Source organism: Boleophthalmus pectinirostris, unplaced genomic scaffold (genome assembly GCF_026225935.1).
Source record: "Boleophthalmus pectinirostris isolate CB_2022bp ecotype Guang Dong unplaced genomic scaffold, ASM2622593v1 HiC_scaffold_1, whole genome shotgun sequence".
Taxonomy (NCBI): domain Eukaryota; kingdom Metazoa; phylum Chordata; class Actinopteri; order Gobiiformes; family Gobiidae; genus Boleophthalmus; species Boleophthalmus pectinirostris.
Window position 1 is genome coordinate 36,828,171 of NW_026570970.1, and position 18,611 is coordinate 36,846,781.

The 18,611-nt window shown below is 40.9% G+C and overlaps 1 protein-coding gene and 2 pseudogenes across 1 annotated transcript; all 3 read right to left on the minus strand.

The window, feature by feature from the left end:
- LOC129408920 (tripartite motif-containing protein 16-like) lies at nt 1–1,206 on the minus strand (annotated as a pseudogene).
- Nucleotides 1,207–1,962: 756 nt separating this feature from the next.
- LOC110175840 (tripartite motif-containing protein 16-like) lies at nt 1,963–3,609 on the minus strand (annotated as a pseudogene).
- Nucleotides 3,610–17,717: 14,108 nt separating this feature from the next.
- LOC110175852 (tripartite motif-containing protein 16-like) lies at nt 17,718–18,410 on the minus strand. The gene has a single exon (XM_020942070.2). It carries the CDS (start codon nt 18,408–18,410, stop codon nt 17,718–17,720), a length of 693 nt encoding a protein of 230 aa, XP_020797729.1.
- Between the last annotated feature and the right edge of the window lie 201 nt (nt 18,411–18,611).

Below are 18,611 nucleotides of genomic sequence, written 5' to 3' on the forward strand. Positions count from 1 at the left end.
TCAAAATGTCCCAGATATGATCCCAAACTGTGGAGAACAAAGCAGTTCTTTTATATTTATCATATGGTGAAAAAGGCTGTGGTTCCAGTATTAGCAATCCAGAGTCCAGCATAGAGAGGCTGAGTGAACCTGGTCTGGACTCTGTGGACGAGGCTCATGGTACTTCCAGAGATGCTGTAAAACGCCAAAATCCCTGCACTGTGGTCCAGATAAACCCCGATTCTGGACCTGACTGGACCTGAGACCTGACCTGAGACCTGAGACTTCACATTGTTAAACCAAAATGAATAAGTGTTTTTGTCACAGTGTAAGGCCCAGGATTTATTATTTTAGCCAAACACACAATCTTCAGAGCGTCCTTTCCTCTGAATATCTCGGTATGAAACTGCAATACAAACCCACCCCCCACTCCACTCCACCTCCCAGTAACAGCGACCCGTCAGACTCTCTCTGCTCAGGACCAGTCTATAGACACTGAATCTGTCTGGATGATCTGGATACCTCTGGTGTTCACTCATAACTGTGACTCTTCTGTTTCCATTAGACAGAGACAGTTTGGTATGAGCTGTGTTTGGGTCCAGAGTGATTTCTGTAGAATATTGTAAGAAGTCGTCTCTGGTGCTTGGTTCAGGTGGTGCCAGTAAAACCTGGACTGGACTCAGAGTGAGCTGGAGTGTGTTAGGGTTGGACACAGGTCTGGTCACTTCCTCCAAGTAGCTCTGGTCCCCTGTGTGAATGGTGTCTGGCTCTGTGCTCTGTGTGTGTGGGGGGCCTGCCTCTGAGCTCTCTGAGGCAGAGGTCACTATGCCATGACCCTCATACAGCAACTTGAATTTATGGATATTTTGGCATTGCTTGAGACGTGTATCCAGATTGTTCCAGAGTTTTACACCACATACAGACACACAGAAACTTTTACAGGTACATTACATTGGGCAATTTGAAATTTCCATACCCTCTAAAATGATGAGTTCACTCTCATTTTGAGCAAGCTTTATAGATGACTTGGTAGTAAATTGTTGAATTCTCTAAATAAAATTACCAATGTGTAAGATTTTACAAGGTCAGGAATCTTTAGGATATTGGATTGAATAAAAAGAAAATGGTTGTGTTCTAGAAATCCAACTTTATGGATAATGCACAAAGCTCGTTTCTGTAATATAATCAATGGATTAACTGTACATTGGTGAGTGTTCCCCCACACATATCAGAAGTTGATAAGGACTTCTGATATAATTATACTTTAGGTTCTTATTTGCATGGTACTATATTTAGAAGTGCAATATACTGTCACAAGTATATTTTTAGTTTGACAAATTACAAGTATGTTTTTATAAGATGTTTACAAGGAAACAACAACCAGGCAATACTCCACCCTCTGCCGTGTCAGGTGCAACAGACAGGTGAGGACAGGTGATCCACTCCAATCAGTTTAATGATAGTGTGACAGACCAGCAGAACCACATTCTGATCAGTTTTACACAAGGAAAAACATTCGAAGTGAAAGAAAGTTTGAAGGTCCCAGGTGAATGAAACAAAACACAACTCCAGGTCTGTTTGTGATGAGGAAACAACATTAACACAGAAAATGGTGTAATATGGGCCCTTCAGATTAAGTTAAAACATGTAGAAGTGTTGTTTATGTCGCTAAAACTGCATTTTATAAACTCTGCTAAAATTTCAGCTTGATTTTGATACAGAGGAACAGGCCCAATCCAGTTTTCAATCAAACATTCAAAAAAGTCTTAGGATAGAATATCATTCTCAACGTACATAACAGGAATGTTTTTAATATTGTGGTTTTATACTAGTTCTCATATAGACCAAAACCTTTTTTTTTTTTTTTTTTTTCAGGACTGACACATGTTCATGTCAATTTAGATCTAGCAATTGTTTTATTTTTTGGACAACCTTCAATTTTGATCAAACAATTTTGATCCCAAACTGTGGAGAACAAAGCAGTTATTTGAGTTTAATGAAATGTGCCATTGTCCCAGTTTCACCAATTCCAACCCCAGCGTAGAGGGGCTGAGTGAACCTGGTCTGGACTCTGTGGACGAGGCTCATCGTAGAATCACCAGAGACACTGTAAAACGCCAAAACCCCTGCACTGTGGTCCAGGTAAACCCCGATTTTGGACCTCGCCCGACCTAAGACCGGACCTGAGACTTGGGACTTGACTTTGTTAAAGAAAAATGAACAACTGTTTTTATTACACTCTAAGGCCCAGGACTTATCATTGTCTCCAAATAAACATTCATTCGAGAATCCTTTTCTCTGAATATCTCTGTATGAAACTGCTACACGAACACCCCTCCTCCAACTCCACTCCACCTCCCAGTAACAGCGACCCGTCAGACTCTCTCTGCTCAGGACCTGGCACACACTGAATCTGTGTGGATGATCTGGATACCTCTGGTCTTTGCCCAAAAGTGTTACTCTTTTGTTTCCATAAGACAGAGACATCCATGTGTGAGCTGTGTTTGGGTCCAGAGTGATTTCTGTAGAATATTGTAAGAAGTCGTCTCTGGTGCTGGGTTCAGCTGGTGCCAGTAAAACCTGGACTGGACTCAGAGTGAGCTGGAGTGTGTCTCTGAGCTTGGACACAGCTCTGGTCACTTCCTCAAAGTAGCTCTGGTCCCCTGTGTGAATGGTGCCTGCCTCTGTGCTCTGTGTGTGTCGGGACAGTGAAGCGTGGACCTGTATAAACTGGTTATGATCCTGGATGAGGGCCAGTGTGTCCAGCTCAGAGAGGCTCCTCTTCAGCCTCACTCACGTCCTGCTGCAGTTGGTCCTGGAGCTCTTGGACTCGGCTCAGTTGGGTCTGCTCCTGGGAGCGGATCTGCTGCTCCACTTCAGAGCGTCTTTTCTCCAGGAGAAGGGCCATCTGTGTGAAGCTGTCCCCGCTGCGCTGCACTGCTGTCTGGGCAGAGTGTCTGATGTCCTGGGCCTCCTCTTGGAGCCTCTTCAGATCGGTCTCTTTGTGCTGGAGGCTCTGGAGCAGCAGGGTCCTCCTGGCCGGCAGCTCTGCCTGCCTCTGAGCCCTCTCTGACGCAGAAGTCACTATGTCATGACCCTTATGTTGGTCCACACACAGGGAGCAGAGCAGCTGCTGGTCTCTGTGGCAGAATAGATCCATCACTTTGTCATGTTCAGAGCAGATGTTTTCCTGGATCCTGTGAGACGGCGCCACCAGCTGGTGTTTCTGTAACGCTGCAGCTTCATGATGAGGCTGTAGGTGGCGCTCACAGTAAGAGGCCACACACTGCAGACAGGACTGGACAGCTCTCAGCTTCCTCCCAGTGCAAACATCACAGGACACATCCTGAGGTCCAGTAAAGCAGCGGTCAGCAGGGGGCGCTGAGAGTCTAGTCTTCTTCAGTTGCTCCAACAAATGACTTAACACAGTGTTTTTGCGCAGGACAGGCCTGGGGCTGAACTTCTCTCTGCACTGAGGACAGCTGTAGTTGTGGTTTTGTTGGTCCCAGTGGTGTTTAAGACACTTCATGCAGTAGTTGTGTCCACAGGAAATCGTCACTGGATCCTCCAGTAGATCTAAACAGATGGAACAGGACACAGAGTCCTCAGCCATGTCTGTGTGAGCTGTCCTCCTGACACCAGAGCAGAATGAGAGTGTGCAGGTTTAGAGCAGTGTCTCCTCCTTCATGGGTGCAACAGTCAGACGACACACCCAATACTCTTCTTAGAGAGTAATTACAGTCATTTTAATTCGAGCTGGAAAGATAAGGTGAACCAGTCAGACCAAAAATCACGTGGACCAAAGCACATGATCAAGTTTATACTGAGAGAGATTTGTCTAAATGTGGCACACATAGGTTCTGTGCTCAATATCAGACCCTCAGTCTCTTGACAAACATGTTTATTTCAAATTGTTTTTTGTATTTTAAAACTGAATGGACAATAGTGGCCATGCCAGTGAAAATTAAAACTCGATGAGCTCTAATTTTGAGCAAATACCCTGAGAAAAAATAACTAATGAAAGATGACTCAGTAGCTCCACGTCCAATTTTGATTTTCATGGGGCCAATGGGAGTCTGGCCTGGAATGTAAAAATCTGAAAACTCAAAAGGCCAAAACACTTAAAGACTCTAAACCCATGCGCGATTAAGGATGATCAATTACATTTAGAATATGACTTTGGATGTGGTTGTGGGGAATTTTCTTTAAATATAACACTTCATGTAGGAGAACTAATCCTACATGTAGGAGAACTAATCCTACATGTAGGAGAACTAATCCTACATGAAGTGTCTTTAGTCCTGGTTTGGTCCTGGTTCAATCTTTGGGTTGGCAATGTACTGGTTCATATCTGTGTAATCCTGGTTTAGAAAGCTTCACTGTGTTTTAATCACAGATTGATTGTAGTCTCAAATGTCAAAGCTCCTGGATATGTCTGAAATAAACACAGTGACCTGAATCTTCATGAAAATATAATTGCAGTTTTAATTACATGACTTGGGTTTACAAGGAAACAAGAACGAGGAAATACATATCTTCTGCTGTGTCAGGTGCAGCAGGCAGGTGAGGGCAGGGCGTTCACTCCTGTTATCATGTGTGTAATTGGCAGCTGGAAAGGGATGTTGCTTTTTTGTTTTAAAACCCTGTGAACCTTCTCCCTCACACTGTCACACTGTGTTGTCTCTTTGTCCAGGTCAGCAGGAAGCAGCTCACCACAGCACACCTACACACCTCACTACACATGTGAAATGATGCTAATGATCAACTAATATTCATCATTATACTTATTGTTTTGACTAAATGTCTGTTCCTGAAAAGATTTTCTGTCAGACCCTGTTGTGTCTTTGTCCAGTCGAGGTCCATCAGGCAGTCCTAAGACCAGTCGAATGCTCTGTGGGTGAAGTTGGATGATGAGGACAAAGTACCAGTTGTGCCAAACGCTGACCACAAGCCATAGAGCCGCCTCAGTCCGACCAAAAGCCTGAACCTCAGGCCACCCCTCAAAGCTAAATCACATTCTGTGTCCCCCTTGTGATGTTTGGATCATTCCCCATTTGAACTAAAAAAAACTTTAAATTATGATAATAAAATCATTGAAACGAAAGTCTGTTGTGTGTTGTACTCTGGTGATCCATAATACCTGCACTACAGGGCAGTCAAATCTTTAGGGGGCGATTCTTCATTAATGGACTTTTGGACATATTTATTAGGTTAATAATGGCCCTATTTACTAGCCTCTTAGGACTTAGTGGCCACATACGTGGACAGCACTTTTTACCTCTTATGTCCACAATCATGTTCAGTGCTGAACTGGGGGTGTTATAGACACATGTGTGGACAGTGACTCTGCCATCCAGTAGTGTCAGAAGAGCCTAACTTACTATTGTCCAAATTCAATATAGCGGCGAACACATGGTAATATTCAAGTGGCACCTCCATACACAAACATTGATCAGGTTAGAGGTGCTGTCATATTTTATGGCTTATTCTGATTTAGATATTTATGAAAGTGTTGTACATCTGTCATGACATACAAATTTGAAAAAAATATTGTAAAAATATCAACTTTGTATGTGAGGTAACATGATGTACACATATGTGTACTTAGGGACTGAAGCTCCTTGGAAACACTAAAATGCTAATCCACATTCACATTTGTACAATAAGAAAAAAGCTATCTCTCTTGCACCTAAAAATCTGTACATTGTCCCAGTGAAATAAATAACAATCAAATCACTAAATGCATACATATATACATAGATTAGTTGGCTTGAAAATGTTGAAAATCTAATACGGTAGTAAAAAATGTTAGTTCACTTACTAACTTACAGCTAACTCTGATGCAGCTAAAACACTATACATTGTACCACTGATATAAATAATGCATAACTACATACATAAATGACATTTCATCTGGTTAGGGTTAGGGTTCTGTTCTTATTTCTTTTATTTCAAAAAGCAATAAATAAAAATTTACTGAAAAATTTCCAACAAAAATCAAACATTGCTTTTCACCTGTGGTTCAACAGAATTACTGGAAAAAAATTAAAATAAAAAAAATAATGAAACTGGCCTGGACAAAAATGATGGTACCCTTAACTTAATCCTTTGTTATGCAACCTTTTGAGACAAACTCTGCAAACAAATGATTTCTGTAACTGTCAGTGAAACTTCTGCACTGGTCAGCAGGTATTTTGACCCATTTCTCGTGAGCAAACTGTTCTAGCTGCCTTAGATTTAAAGGGTTCTTTCTCCAGGCAGCATGTTTCAGCTCATTTCACAGATGTTCAGTAGGATTGAGATCTGGGTTCACAGAAGAACACTCCAGAACAGTCTTAGTCTTAGTCATTCTTGGGTGTTTTTAAATTTGTGTTTTGGGTCATTATCCTGTTGGAAGTCCCATGACCTGACACTAGGCAACACCTTTTGTTCCAGAATACCTTGATAGTCTTGAGATTCTGTTTTTTGCACAGATTCAAGACACCCTGTGCCAGATGCAGCAAAACAGCCCACAGAACAAAACCAAGCCTCCTCTGTGTTTCACAGTAGGGACAGTGTTCTTTTCTTGGTCTGCTTCATTTTTGCGTCTGTGAACATAGAGCTGATGTGTCTTGCCAAAGAGCTCCAGTTTTGTCTCATCTGTCCAAAGAACATTCTCCCAGAAGCTTTGTGGCTTGCCAATATGCATCGTGGCAAATTCCAGTCTCACTTTATTATGATTTACTTTCAACAGTGGTGTCCTCACATGAAGTCCACTTTGGCATAAACAGTGATGGATGGTGAGATCTGACACTGATGTATTTTGCCCTTCAAGTTCACATTTAATTTGTTTGGAGGCTGTTCTGGGCTTTTTGGTTCCATTTGTATGATCCATCTCTTTAATTTGTCATAAATTTTCCTCTTGTGGCCACATCCAGGGAGGTTGGTTTCAGTCCTGTGGACCTTAAACTTCTGAAGAACATGTGTAACTGTAATCACAGGAACATCAAACTGCTTGGAGACGATCTTATTGTCTTTATCTTTAACCTGCTTATCTATCATTTTCTTTCTAGTCTCCTGACACAGTTCTCTTCTTCTCTCCCAAACAGCACAATGACACATGTCGCCCTTTAAACAGGCAGATTGACTGAGGACAAGTTTGAAGAAACTGTGATGCAGATTAGAGACACACCGAAGTTTAACATGTCCATTGTTCAGTTATTTACAATCTTTTCTAGAGGTACCAACATTTTTGCCAAGGCCAGTTTCATTAGTTTGTTTTTTTAAATAATTCTGTTGAACAACAATTCAAAAACATTTTCTGATTTTCATTGGTTATTTTTCCATGATTTTTTTTTTTTTTAATTATTGCTTTTCTCAGTTTCAAGTAATTTCAGTGACCATTGTTGATATTTCTTTCCTTACCAGAGGGGTACCAACATTTTTGTCCACATCTGTATTTGTTTAATCCTGGTTTAGAAAGCTTCACTCTGTTTTAATCAAATTTACTCTGTCTCACTATTTTTGCCAAATCATGTGTTTGGATTTGGCTAAAATAAACATAGTGACCTGAATCTTCATGACAAAACAAACAAAGATTTAATCACAGGTACAAGTATGTTTTTATAAGATGTTTCCAAGGAAACAGCAACCAGGAAATACAGACAGGTGAGGACAGGTGATCCACTCCAATTAGTTTAATGATAGTGTGACAGACCAGCAGAGTTACATTCTGATCAGTTTCACACAAGGAAAAAACAAAAACAATTGAAAGTTCAAAGGTCCTAGGGCAGGGGTGCTCACACTTTTTCAGCATGCGAGCTACTTACAAAATGACCAAGTCAAAATGATCTACCTAATACAAAGCCAAGCAAACTGCACTGAAAACACTCTGTGCCCCTTTTTTGGACCCTCACCCACAGTTTGAGAACCCCTTCTTTAAGAGAACTTCCTCTGGCACTTTACACAAAACTGTGAAAAAAGTGAAGGAAGTAGGTAAGATTTTTAAACCTGTTTTTTTAAAGTTTCAAGCTGGAGTTTCATTCTTTTCTGGTTTTGCAGTGATATTTACCAGCCTCTGCACGTTTACCAAACCAAACACACATCGTGACAAACACAGATGCATTTGTGCACTTTTGTTAGGCAAACTTCAGCCAAATGTGGCAGTAGGTCTGTTCTGTAGATCCGCTCTATGCTGTAGACCTGCTTTGTGCCAACACTGGAACACAAATTTAGACTGGTTTTTGCTTCACGTTTGGTCTTGCTCTTCTAATCAGCCGCACTGTGGGAGGGGCTTGTGTTGGCTGTACGCAGGAAGGAGCGAGAGCGTGAAAAGGCGAGGGGCGGCGTGCTGACGTGAGGCAGATGGACAGGTAGGATGTTTAGGAAGTTGAACCTGCCCTGTGATGCACGCTGGTACACGAGGGCACACGCTGTCGCAGACGAGCCGTGCATAGGGAGCGTGTGTGTTTGTGATGTGCTGTAGAGTCTCCGCGGGTTTCAAATGAGCGCACAGGCTGCACTGAGACGCCCCACACGCTCCTGCACCCGCTACAAGTTTATTACCAACAGCAGCGGCCGTAATGAAATATGATCACACTTGTTGAGTGTCAGACCTTGAGTGAGAGACAAGACCGAGTCCAAATGCGAGTCCAAGACGAAACACGGCGATCTACCCACATGACCTTGGCGATCGACAGGTAGATCGGGATCAACGTATTGAGCACCCCTGTCCTAGGTGAATGAAACAAAACACAACTCCAGGTATGTTTGTGATGAGGAAACAACACTAACATAGACAATGGTGTAATATGGGCCCTTCAGATTAAGTTAAAACATGTAGAAGTGTTGTTTATGTCGCTAAAACTGCATTTTATAAACTCTGCTAAAATTTCAACTTGATTTTGATACAGAGGAACAGGCCCAATCCAGTTTTCAATCAAATGTCCAAAAAAGTCCTAGGATAGAATTGAATTCTCAACGTACATAACAGGAATGTCTTTCATATTGTGGTCTTATACTAGTTCTCATACAGACCAACACATTTTTTTTCAGGACTGACACATGTTCATGTCAATTTAGATTAGTTTAGTTTTAGTTTATTTGTTTATTTATCAAGGACAATGCACATAAAAACAATGAATTAAACAAAGAGGTCATACGTGTGTGCAGGTTAGAGCAAAAATGTTTATTTTTTCCACCTTCAGTCCCTGGACAGGTTGGTGTCATAAATGGTGTACATTACTGATAGACGGAGACATGCACATCCAACAAAAAATGTGACTGTGTGCTGGGTCCAAAGACAAAAACAGTGGAAAAAAAAAGGAAAGAGATCTGCACTGCAGTTCTTTAAAGCTCCTGATTTTAATTATTTCAATGACACCACAATGTGACATTTCAGGCCAAGCCCTTCAGACATTCAATCCAATCCAATCCACTTTATTTCTGTTGCACATTTCACATACAGTTTCCAAAGTGCTGCACAAATAATAATAATATATAAATAATAATAATAACACCAATAATAAAATGATAAAATAAACTACTAAAATAATACTAGTCTTAAAATAATAAAAGCAGTAAATAGAATAGAATAGCATAGAATAGAAATAAATAAACCAGTAAAAGTGTTCCAGAGCTTAAGGGCGACCACAGAGAAGGCCCTGTCTCCCCTGGTTTTAAGTCTCGTCTTAGGCACCCTGAGCTGGAGCTGGCCCTCGGACCTCAGAGCGCGTGGGGGAATAAATTTGGATGCTGCACGCTGCAGAGTTTTGGACTAAGTGTAGTCAGTAAAGTGCGTTTTGTGAAATTGTGTGTAAAGTGCATTACAGTCGTCCAGGCATGATGAAATAAAAGCGTGCATAACTTGTTCAAAAAGTTTAAAAGATAAAAAAGGTTTAACTTTAGATAAAAGCCGCAAATGATAAAAACTTGATTTTAAAACATTGTTGATCTGTTTGTCAAATTTAAAATGACGCTGAGGTTGGTGACTGTGGGACGAACATAATTTTTGAGGGATCCCACATCAGTGAGGGAACTGCTGGCCCCAAACAGTATCACCTCAGTCTTATCTTCATTCAGATTTAAAAAGTTTTGGGCCAACCAAGCCTTGACGTCAGATGGACAGTCAAGCAGGAGTGTCAGTGGGCAGTGATCCTTTTTGCCAATGGGTAAGTAAATCTGGCAATCTGCATAAAAATGATAAGAGAGCCCATATCTTTAAAAAAAAATTTCCAAGTGGGAGCAGGTAAAGTGCAAAAGCATAGGCCCCAGGATTGAACCTTGGGGGACTCCACTAAGAAGAGGGGTGGATGATGAGGTAGAGTCCCCAGGCTTACAGTGAAGGACCGCCCAGAGAGGTATGATCTAAACCATTCCAGGGCGGTCCCCCTGACACCCACACATTCTTCAAGATGTTTTAAAAGAGTTGCGTGACCAACTGTGTCAAAAGCAGCAGTCAGGTCTAAAAGCACTAAACTGGCAGAATCACCAGCATCAGTTATTAAAAACAGGCCATTAAAAACCTTTAAAAGTGCAGACTCAGTGCTGTGAAACGCCTTGTAGCCTGACTGAAAAGTGTCTAAAGTGCCATTTGCATTTAAAAAAGGCTGTAGCTGTGAAATAACAGTTTTCTCCAAGATTTTCGACATGAAGGGAAGTTTGGAAATTGGTCGATAGTTTGATAAAATTGTAGGATCAAGACCTGCTTTTCTAATCAATGGCTCGACCACAGCTCTCTTACGAAAAGAGGGCACAATGCCAGAAGACAAATGGCTGTTAATAATTTCTTTGACCAAGTTGCCAGTTGTGTCCCAAACCTCCTTAAAAAATTGAGGTGGGACTGGGTCTGTAGGACAGGACGATGGCTTAAGCTTTTTAACAATTCCTGTGATTACAGACAATGATACCGGCTCAAACTGACTAAAAACATTTAAACACTGAGTCATTGCAACATTAGAACAAGTGTGGCAGTGTAGTTATATTGGCTCTGATAACAGCAACCTTCTCATTAAAAAAAGAGAGGAATTTTTCACGTTTCCCGTGTCATTTCTAGTGTAGTGGACGGATTGGGATTAAGAACAGAATTGATAGTTTTAAAAAGAACACGAGGTTGATTAACTTTACTTAAAATCAGATCTGAGAAAACAATTTTGTCTTTTCAGCTTTAACAACACTTTAACAACAATTTTTCCACCTGCTTTGAAGAATTTGATGAGACACCTCCAATCCTGTGCTCCGCTCTACGGCACTAAAGCCATGCTGCACATGTAGTGTCGTTAAGCCATAACTCTGGTTTGGGTTTTGGGCGCATGGCTTTCAAAGGAGCTACAGTGTCTAAAACACCGGTACATGTCTGTACACGCAGGAGCTAGGGTGAAAGCAGACGCCGTAAAGAGAGGAGTAAAAGCAGCCGCTGTATCGGACTTAATGCGAGCTTTGCGCACAGGAGCAGGCAGCATCACGTCACTGTCCAAGTTAAAATCAAACATGACAGGATTGAGGTCAGAATAAACTGCATTCCCAACAGCAACACTGTCAACAATAGGGAGGCTGTAAGATAAAACCAGGTCTAAAGTGTGTCCATGCGTCTGTGTAGGGCCAGTGACATATTGTATCAAATTAAAAGAGTCAACCAAATCTAAAAACTCTCTGGCAATGGGCTTTAAAGGACAATAGACGTGCACGTGAAAATCATCGACAATTAAAATCCTGTCATAACGAGTCAACATAAAAGCCATAAAATCAGAAAAGTCTTTGATAAAATCCTTGTTGTGCTTAGGTGGTCTGTAAACCACAGCGCACAACACTGGATCAGTCTGTCACAATTCAAAGCAGCTCAGTTCGAACATGAGAGATTCAGTTCCAGACCTGTTATAAATCGGCCAAGGCCCAGTCAGCTGACCCACCAAAGTTTTTGATTACAGTTGTTGAATAGAATCTTTAGTAGAGAACAGGTGTTCGCTCTGGTTTAAAGGGCTGTATTGATTTACCACAGCAACATTTTTACACTGTTGACACTCAGTCAATACACCACTTTAAACCAGAGGGAACACCTGTTCTCTACTAAAGATTCTACTCAACTATTGTAATAAAAAACTTGTATTGGGTCACATGGTGGGTCAGCTGACTGGGCCTTGGCCTATTTGTAACAGGTGTGGAATTGAACCTCATGTCTGAAGAAGGACTTGGCTTGAAACGTCACATTGTGGTGTCACTGAAATAAAAATTTGGGAGCTCTAAAGACCTGCAGTACAGATCTCCAATACTTTACTTAGAGAGTAATTACAGTCATTTTAATAAGAGCTGGAAAGAGAAGTTGAACCAGTCTGACCAAAAATCACCAGGACCAAACCACATGATCAAGTTTATCCTGAGAGAGATTTGTCCAAATGTGGCAAAGGCAGGTTCTGTGGCCTACATCATCTGAGGTATAATAATCCCTATAATAGAAGCATAGCAAGACTGGACTGGATTAGACCGGAATGGGCTATCACAGAGTGTGTACACATGCACATCAGTATCCCAGTTATTAGCCATATCCCGGTTATGTCAGTATTCGAGATACTGTGTTTACATGTGCACTGAGAAACCGGGACACTCATATCCCCGTGTACATGATCAAATGGAATATCCCGGTTTCTTGACATAATCTTACAAATGCACAAACGCAAAAATTTACTTAAATCAATTTAATAAACCAGGAAAAATACAAACCATGAGCTCCTTTAGCGTCAGAAGCTCGGGAGGTTTAACCAGCGGTGAGGAGCTATGAGATCTCCCACAATCCACTGCACAGATCAAACCCAACAGGTTATTAATTAAAATCTTCTGCATAAATAAACTCAAATTTACAACATATAAACAATAACCACTGTAGAGCCACATCAGCCCGTTTGATCAGATAATTCAGCTTTGATCACATTTGTTTATGTTTTACAGAAACGAAACTTAAACCACATGACTCATTTGCATAAACTGGTAGCAGTGATAAAAACAGTTCGCTCCTTGTGCCGCTGATGCGTTTCAGCTTCTGTCGGACTAAATGACAGGACTCAGTGGATTATGTGTGCTCTTTTTGTGACAGAAGAGGTGCTGATGATGGTGAGTCTGTTCTATGTGTATATCAGTATAGGAGATAGTTCATGTTTTAGCTTTTCAGCGATCACACGAGTGCAGATTGTATGTGTGCAGGTTTAGTGCAGCTATATAGTGCAGCTTTATTCTACAGTCATTTCACTCATGTGTGGTCAGTTTATTTATGTTGGCCACTTTATTTATGTCGCTACTGTTGCGGTGAAAAGACAGTAAAGAAAGTATTTGTCTTCTGGACGCATGCACACTCAACTTTATGTAGCAATAACCGGGATACTGCGTTTACATGCCACAGTATCCAGGTTACTATCGGAATATACCAGCTACAGTATCCTGGTTTCTAATAACTGCAATAACCGGGATACTGCGTCTACATGCACCATGAAGAAACCAGGATACTCAAAAAACCCGATCATAACCGGGATACCGATGTGCATGTGTACACACTCACAGGGTCTTGAAGGAGAACTAGTGGGCTATTAAAATATGATGTGTTCAAGTTCTAGAATTTGATGATGACTTTATTACTCTGTGGGAGATTTTCAGTTTTTGAAAGAAATATCCAAATTCCACAAATGTCAAACCTTGTCATTATCTGTTAGGAATCTGCTCCACAAACTGTAGTAATCTTATGTCTTCAAGTGCTTTCAGTTGACAGCAGTCACGTCTTTGGGGTTGAATAATGATTTTTATTTTATTATTATTTTTTTTTTTAATGTGGATAGGCCCAGCAATTACAGAAATTTGTTGAATTTGAATGAACAACTGCTTTAGTTCTGGTCATCTAGTCCTGGTTTAGTTGTGGTCTGGTCTTGGTCTAGTCTCAGCCTTGTCTTGGTGCAGTCCTAGTTTTTGTTTTGTTCTAGTCCTGGTTTAGTCCAAGGTTATATTGGGTTTAGTCCTGGTTTAGTTCTAGTTTAGTCCTGGTTCAGTCCTGGTTTAGTGCTGGTGTAGTTCTGGTGCAAAGCTCATTTGATGGCCAAGATTTCAGGTGGCGCCTGCCTCCACCCAGTGTAATTATCAGTGTAATTACTGATGCTAAACTATTTCTCTACTCTGCAATGATTTTTAGATTTTAAAATAGAAAATCCACTTGAAAAAAGAATAAATTTACAAATGTATTTGTGGTTTCAAAATGCCAGAGTAAAGATGATCAGAAATGTTTAAACAGTTTTATCTGTGACCCTGAGCAACATTTACAATCCAGCTTCAACTCATCTCAAAAGTGACATCAGTTCCATCACAGACAGAAACACACTGATTTAGTTTTACATGACATGAGAAAATCACTTTTTACATAATGATCGAGCAAAGAGTCAAACACACATGAAGTTTATAGAAGAATATTTGAAGTGAAAGAAAGTTCAAATGCAGTAACGATTATAGTGTGAACAGTAATGTAGCTAAGACTGCATTTTATACACTAGGCCAAAATTTCAAACTCGACTTTAATGCAGAAAAACAAAATTTACAAAAGTCACAAAATTGAGCCCAAATTGTGAAGAACAAAGTCCCTACTTAAGTTTAGGGAAATATGCAGTGTCTCCAGGAATACCCATGTAGACCCCAACATAGAGAGGCTGAGTGAACTTGGTCTGGACTCTGTAGACGAGGCTCATGGTACTTCCAGAGATGTTGTAAAACTCCAAAACCCCTGCACTGTGGTCCAGGTAAAACCCAATTCTGGACCCGACAGGAACTGAGATCTCAGAGAGGTCACAGAGCCGCCTCAGTCCAACCAAAAGCCCTCAAAGCTAAATCACATTCTGTGTCCCCCTTGTGATGTTTGGATCATTCCCCATTTGAACTAAAAGAACTTTAAATTATGATAATAAAATCATTGAAACTAAAGTCTGTTGTGTGTTGTACTCTGGTGATCCATAATACCTGCACTACAGGGCAGTCAGACCTATAGGGGGCGTTACAAATTGATTCTTCACAAATGGACTTTTGGATATATTTATTAGGTAAATAATGGTCCTGTATGTTATTTAATAGGGGTGTAACGGTGCACAAAAATGCTTTCACCAACAATTCCGTGCCTAATTTTTCCTCCTCTCTCTTGTCCTCTACCTGCCTTTTAAAAGAGTAAGTCAAAAACAGCAAATATAGCAAAAAAGGTAACATGGTGATATAAATATGTTATGTGTTACCAGTTAATACCCCATAGAAGTCTAAGACTTTATGTGATTTTGGCCCACATCATCTGAGGTATAATACTCCCTACAACACTGCAATGAGGTTCATTTGGTCTTCCTATAATTTATGTTCATAAAGTTATTTTTTCAGACCAAGAGTTTGTTTTCATACCTGACAGTTTTGACTGCCCAGTGCTCTTCCTCAGAGTGGTCATGTAATGTTGCTGTGACGTGTCATTCAGCTGATTTAAACAGGTTTAGGCGCTGTCTTCCTACAGGTGGAGGCAGGGCGACAGCGCCTGGTTTAGCCCTGATTTAGGCTGATTTTATTTTGGTTTAGTCCTGGTTTAGCTCTTGTTTAGTTCAAGGTTATTTTGGTTTAGTCCTGGTTTAGTCCTGGTTTAGTCCTGGTTTAGTTGTTGATATCCTGAGTTTCTGGTTGCTGTATAAGAAAAGAGGTGAGGACCACAAATTGTTTTTGTGAAGGTTTAATCCAAACACACAGAGCTCTGGCTCTACTGCCTCCTACAACCACAGAGACCGAGGCTCAGGAACAGACCGTTTTTATACAGCGCAGGAGGACAAGAGGTTCATGTCAAACAAAGTGATCAATACACGGTCAGACGACAACTATAGTGATAAAAGTGCGCTGTGACTACTTCACTTAACTTTAGGTCTGTAAACATTAATAATTTTAGGAAATAACAGTCTTTTTCACATTTTCCTGACATGAAGCTTATTTGTCCTTCAACCAAAATTTAATTATAGTTTTTTTTTTTAAAGTTGTGGTTTTCAGTTCCATCACAGACTGAAACACACTGCTGTACTTTTACATGATATAAGAAAATCACCTTTTACATAATGATCGAGCAACGAGTCAAACACACATGAAGTTTACAGAAGAACATGCAATGTTCCGTGGTTTTATTATTGTTAAAAATGTACATTAAAAGCCCAATTAGGTTAAAATGTGTGTAACTTAAAATCAAGGGGAGAGAGTCACTGCAGCACCAATAAATGAAACACAGAATAAAAATATAAATAATTTTTTTACAAAGGTTAAAAAATGGATTGCAATCTTGGATGAAACAGTTAAAAAGGAGGTTAACACACTAGGTGGACCAGGTCAAAATGAGGGGCAGTTTGTAGTGTGATGTAAGGGGGGGGGGTCCGATCGTTGGTCGATTTAGCCATGTCCCATGGTTCCCGCAGACAAAAGCAGACCGGCAGCAAAACCCACACACAACAGAGCACTAGTCCAACAGTTTGTTTAAGGGGGAGCACCACTTTCTCCCGTTACTGACGGGGCAAGGTGGAGCTCCTCACTCCGCCGTTGTGTGGACTCAATTTGTGGTGCCTTTCTTTGGTCACGTCGCCAAGCCACTTGCATCCTGGACAAAGAAAACACAAACTATCACCTACAGCCAAAGTCTATCGAGCTGGAGCATCACTAACAAGTGTAAAACACTTACTGGCAAGACAGACTTTCTCACTCCACCTCTGCGTTGCTCTGGCGTCATGGTGCTCTGATCCAGCTCGTGATTCGACTTGTGGTGGTGGCTTCTCTGCAGCGGTGTGCTCTGTCAGCTTCTCCTGGAGGGCCCCCCCCCCCAGTATAGCAGAGCAGGCAGCTTTATACTTGATCATCAAAATATTGACTAACTATAACTGTTTTTTGCAGGAAATTCACAGTAATGTTGACCCAGACAGTGTTATACGTTGGCATATGTTAAAGAGTTCAGACACTCCCCCTTTATGTCTCGTATACATCACAAAGTCCATCATAACATGTCCCAACCTCATTGACACTTTAAAGTTCAGACATTGACTCTTTATGACACATGTACAGGAACATTACCTTCCTTCCATATCACATGGTTAATTAACATGAATGAAACATCAAAAACACAGAGGATAATTCTCGCAGCTCTCAACTCCAGGCCCACTCTCTCCTTGTCAGTGTCCTATTATCCCTTTTATTTCCGTCTCGAGCCTTCCTCCTCCAGGTGTGTTAATTGCTCCAGGTACTCAGTGGTCAAAAAGAGTCACGTGGATTGAGGTTATAGGTCGGTGCTGATATAGACTTAAAAATGTAATAAAACTCCACAGCAGATAAAAACAGCTAATTAAAAACATGGAAATCTACACACAAATAATAAAACAAGCCTCCCATTGCACTGAGACATACCACAAACATCTGAAGTGAAAGAAAGTTCAAATCCAGTAACAGTATAAACGATTATAGTGTGAACAGTAATGTAATGTAAAATCATTTTCAACACAAAGTAACAGCATTTTATTTTTTTATTTTTTTTGTTCTCATATAGACCAAAGCTATTTTTTTCCTCCTATTTGTGTAATTTTTTTTTTTTTTTTTACAATAATTATCTGGTTTTAATATTAGTCTAATAATCAATTACTATTTAGGTATTGATTTTTTAAACAGTTCTTGTAAATCATTTTAAAGTTTTATGTAAATAGTTCAAAATAAAAGTCACAGTTGAGCCCAAATTGTGAAGAACAAAGCCTCTATTTGACTTTTAGGAAACATGCAGTGCTTTCAGTATTATAAATCCAGAGTCCAGCGTAGAGAGGCTGAGTGAACCTGGTCTGGACTCTGTGGACGAGGCTCATGGTACTTCCAGAGATGCTGTAAAACTTCAAAACCCCTGCACTGTGGTCCAGGTAAACCCCGATTCTGGATCGAAGCGGATCTGTGAACCGATCTGAGACTTGGGACTGGACTGAGTTAAATAAAAATGAGCAGTTGTTGGAATTACAATCTAAGGCCCAGGATTTATCATTGTATCCAAATAAACATTCTTTAGAGAATCCTTTCCTCTGAATATCTCTGTATGAAACTGCAACACGAGCCCACCAACCCCCACTCAGCTCCACCTCCCAGTAATGGCGACCCGTCAGACTCTCTCTGCTCAAGACCTGACACACACTGAATCTGTCTGGATGATCTGGATACCTCTGGTCATTACTCTTAAGTGTTGCTCTTCTGTTTCCATCACACAGAGACAGTTTGGTATGAGCTGTGTTTGGGTCCAGAGTGATTTCTGTAGAATATTGTAAGAAGTCATCTCTGGTGCTGGGTTCATCTGGTGCCATTAAAACCTGGACTGGACTCAAGTAGCTCCGGTCTCCTGTGTGAATGGTCTCTGACTCTGTGCTCCGTATGACTGGGGGCAGACTGATGTACCACTGTGCACCCATGTTGTCATCCACTGTGTCCACAAAGAGTCGTCACTGGATCCTCCAGTAGATCTAAACAAATAGAACAAGACACAGAGTCCTGCTGAACTCCTAGGACATGTCTGTGTGAGCTGTCCTCCCGAGACCAGCGCAGAATGAGATGGACCTGACAGTGTGCAGGTTTAGAACAGTGCCTCCTGCTCCTCCTTCATGGGTGGAACA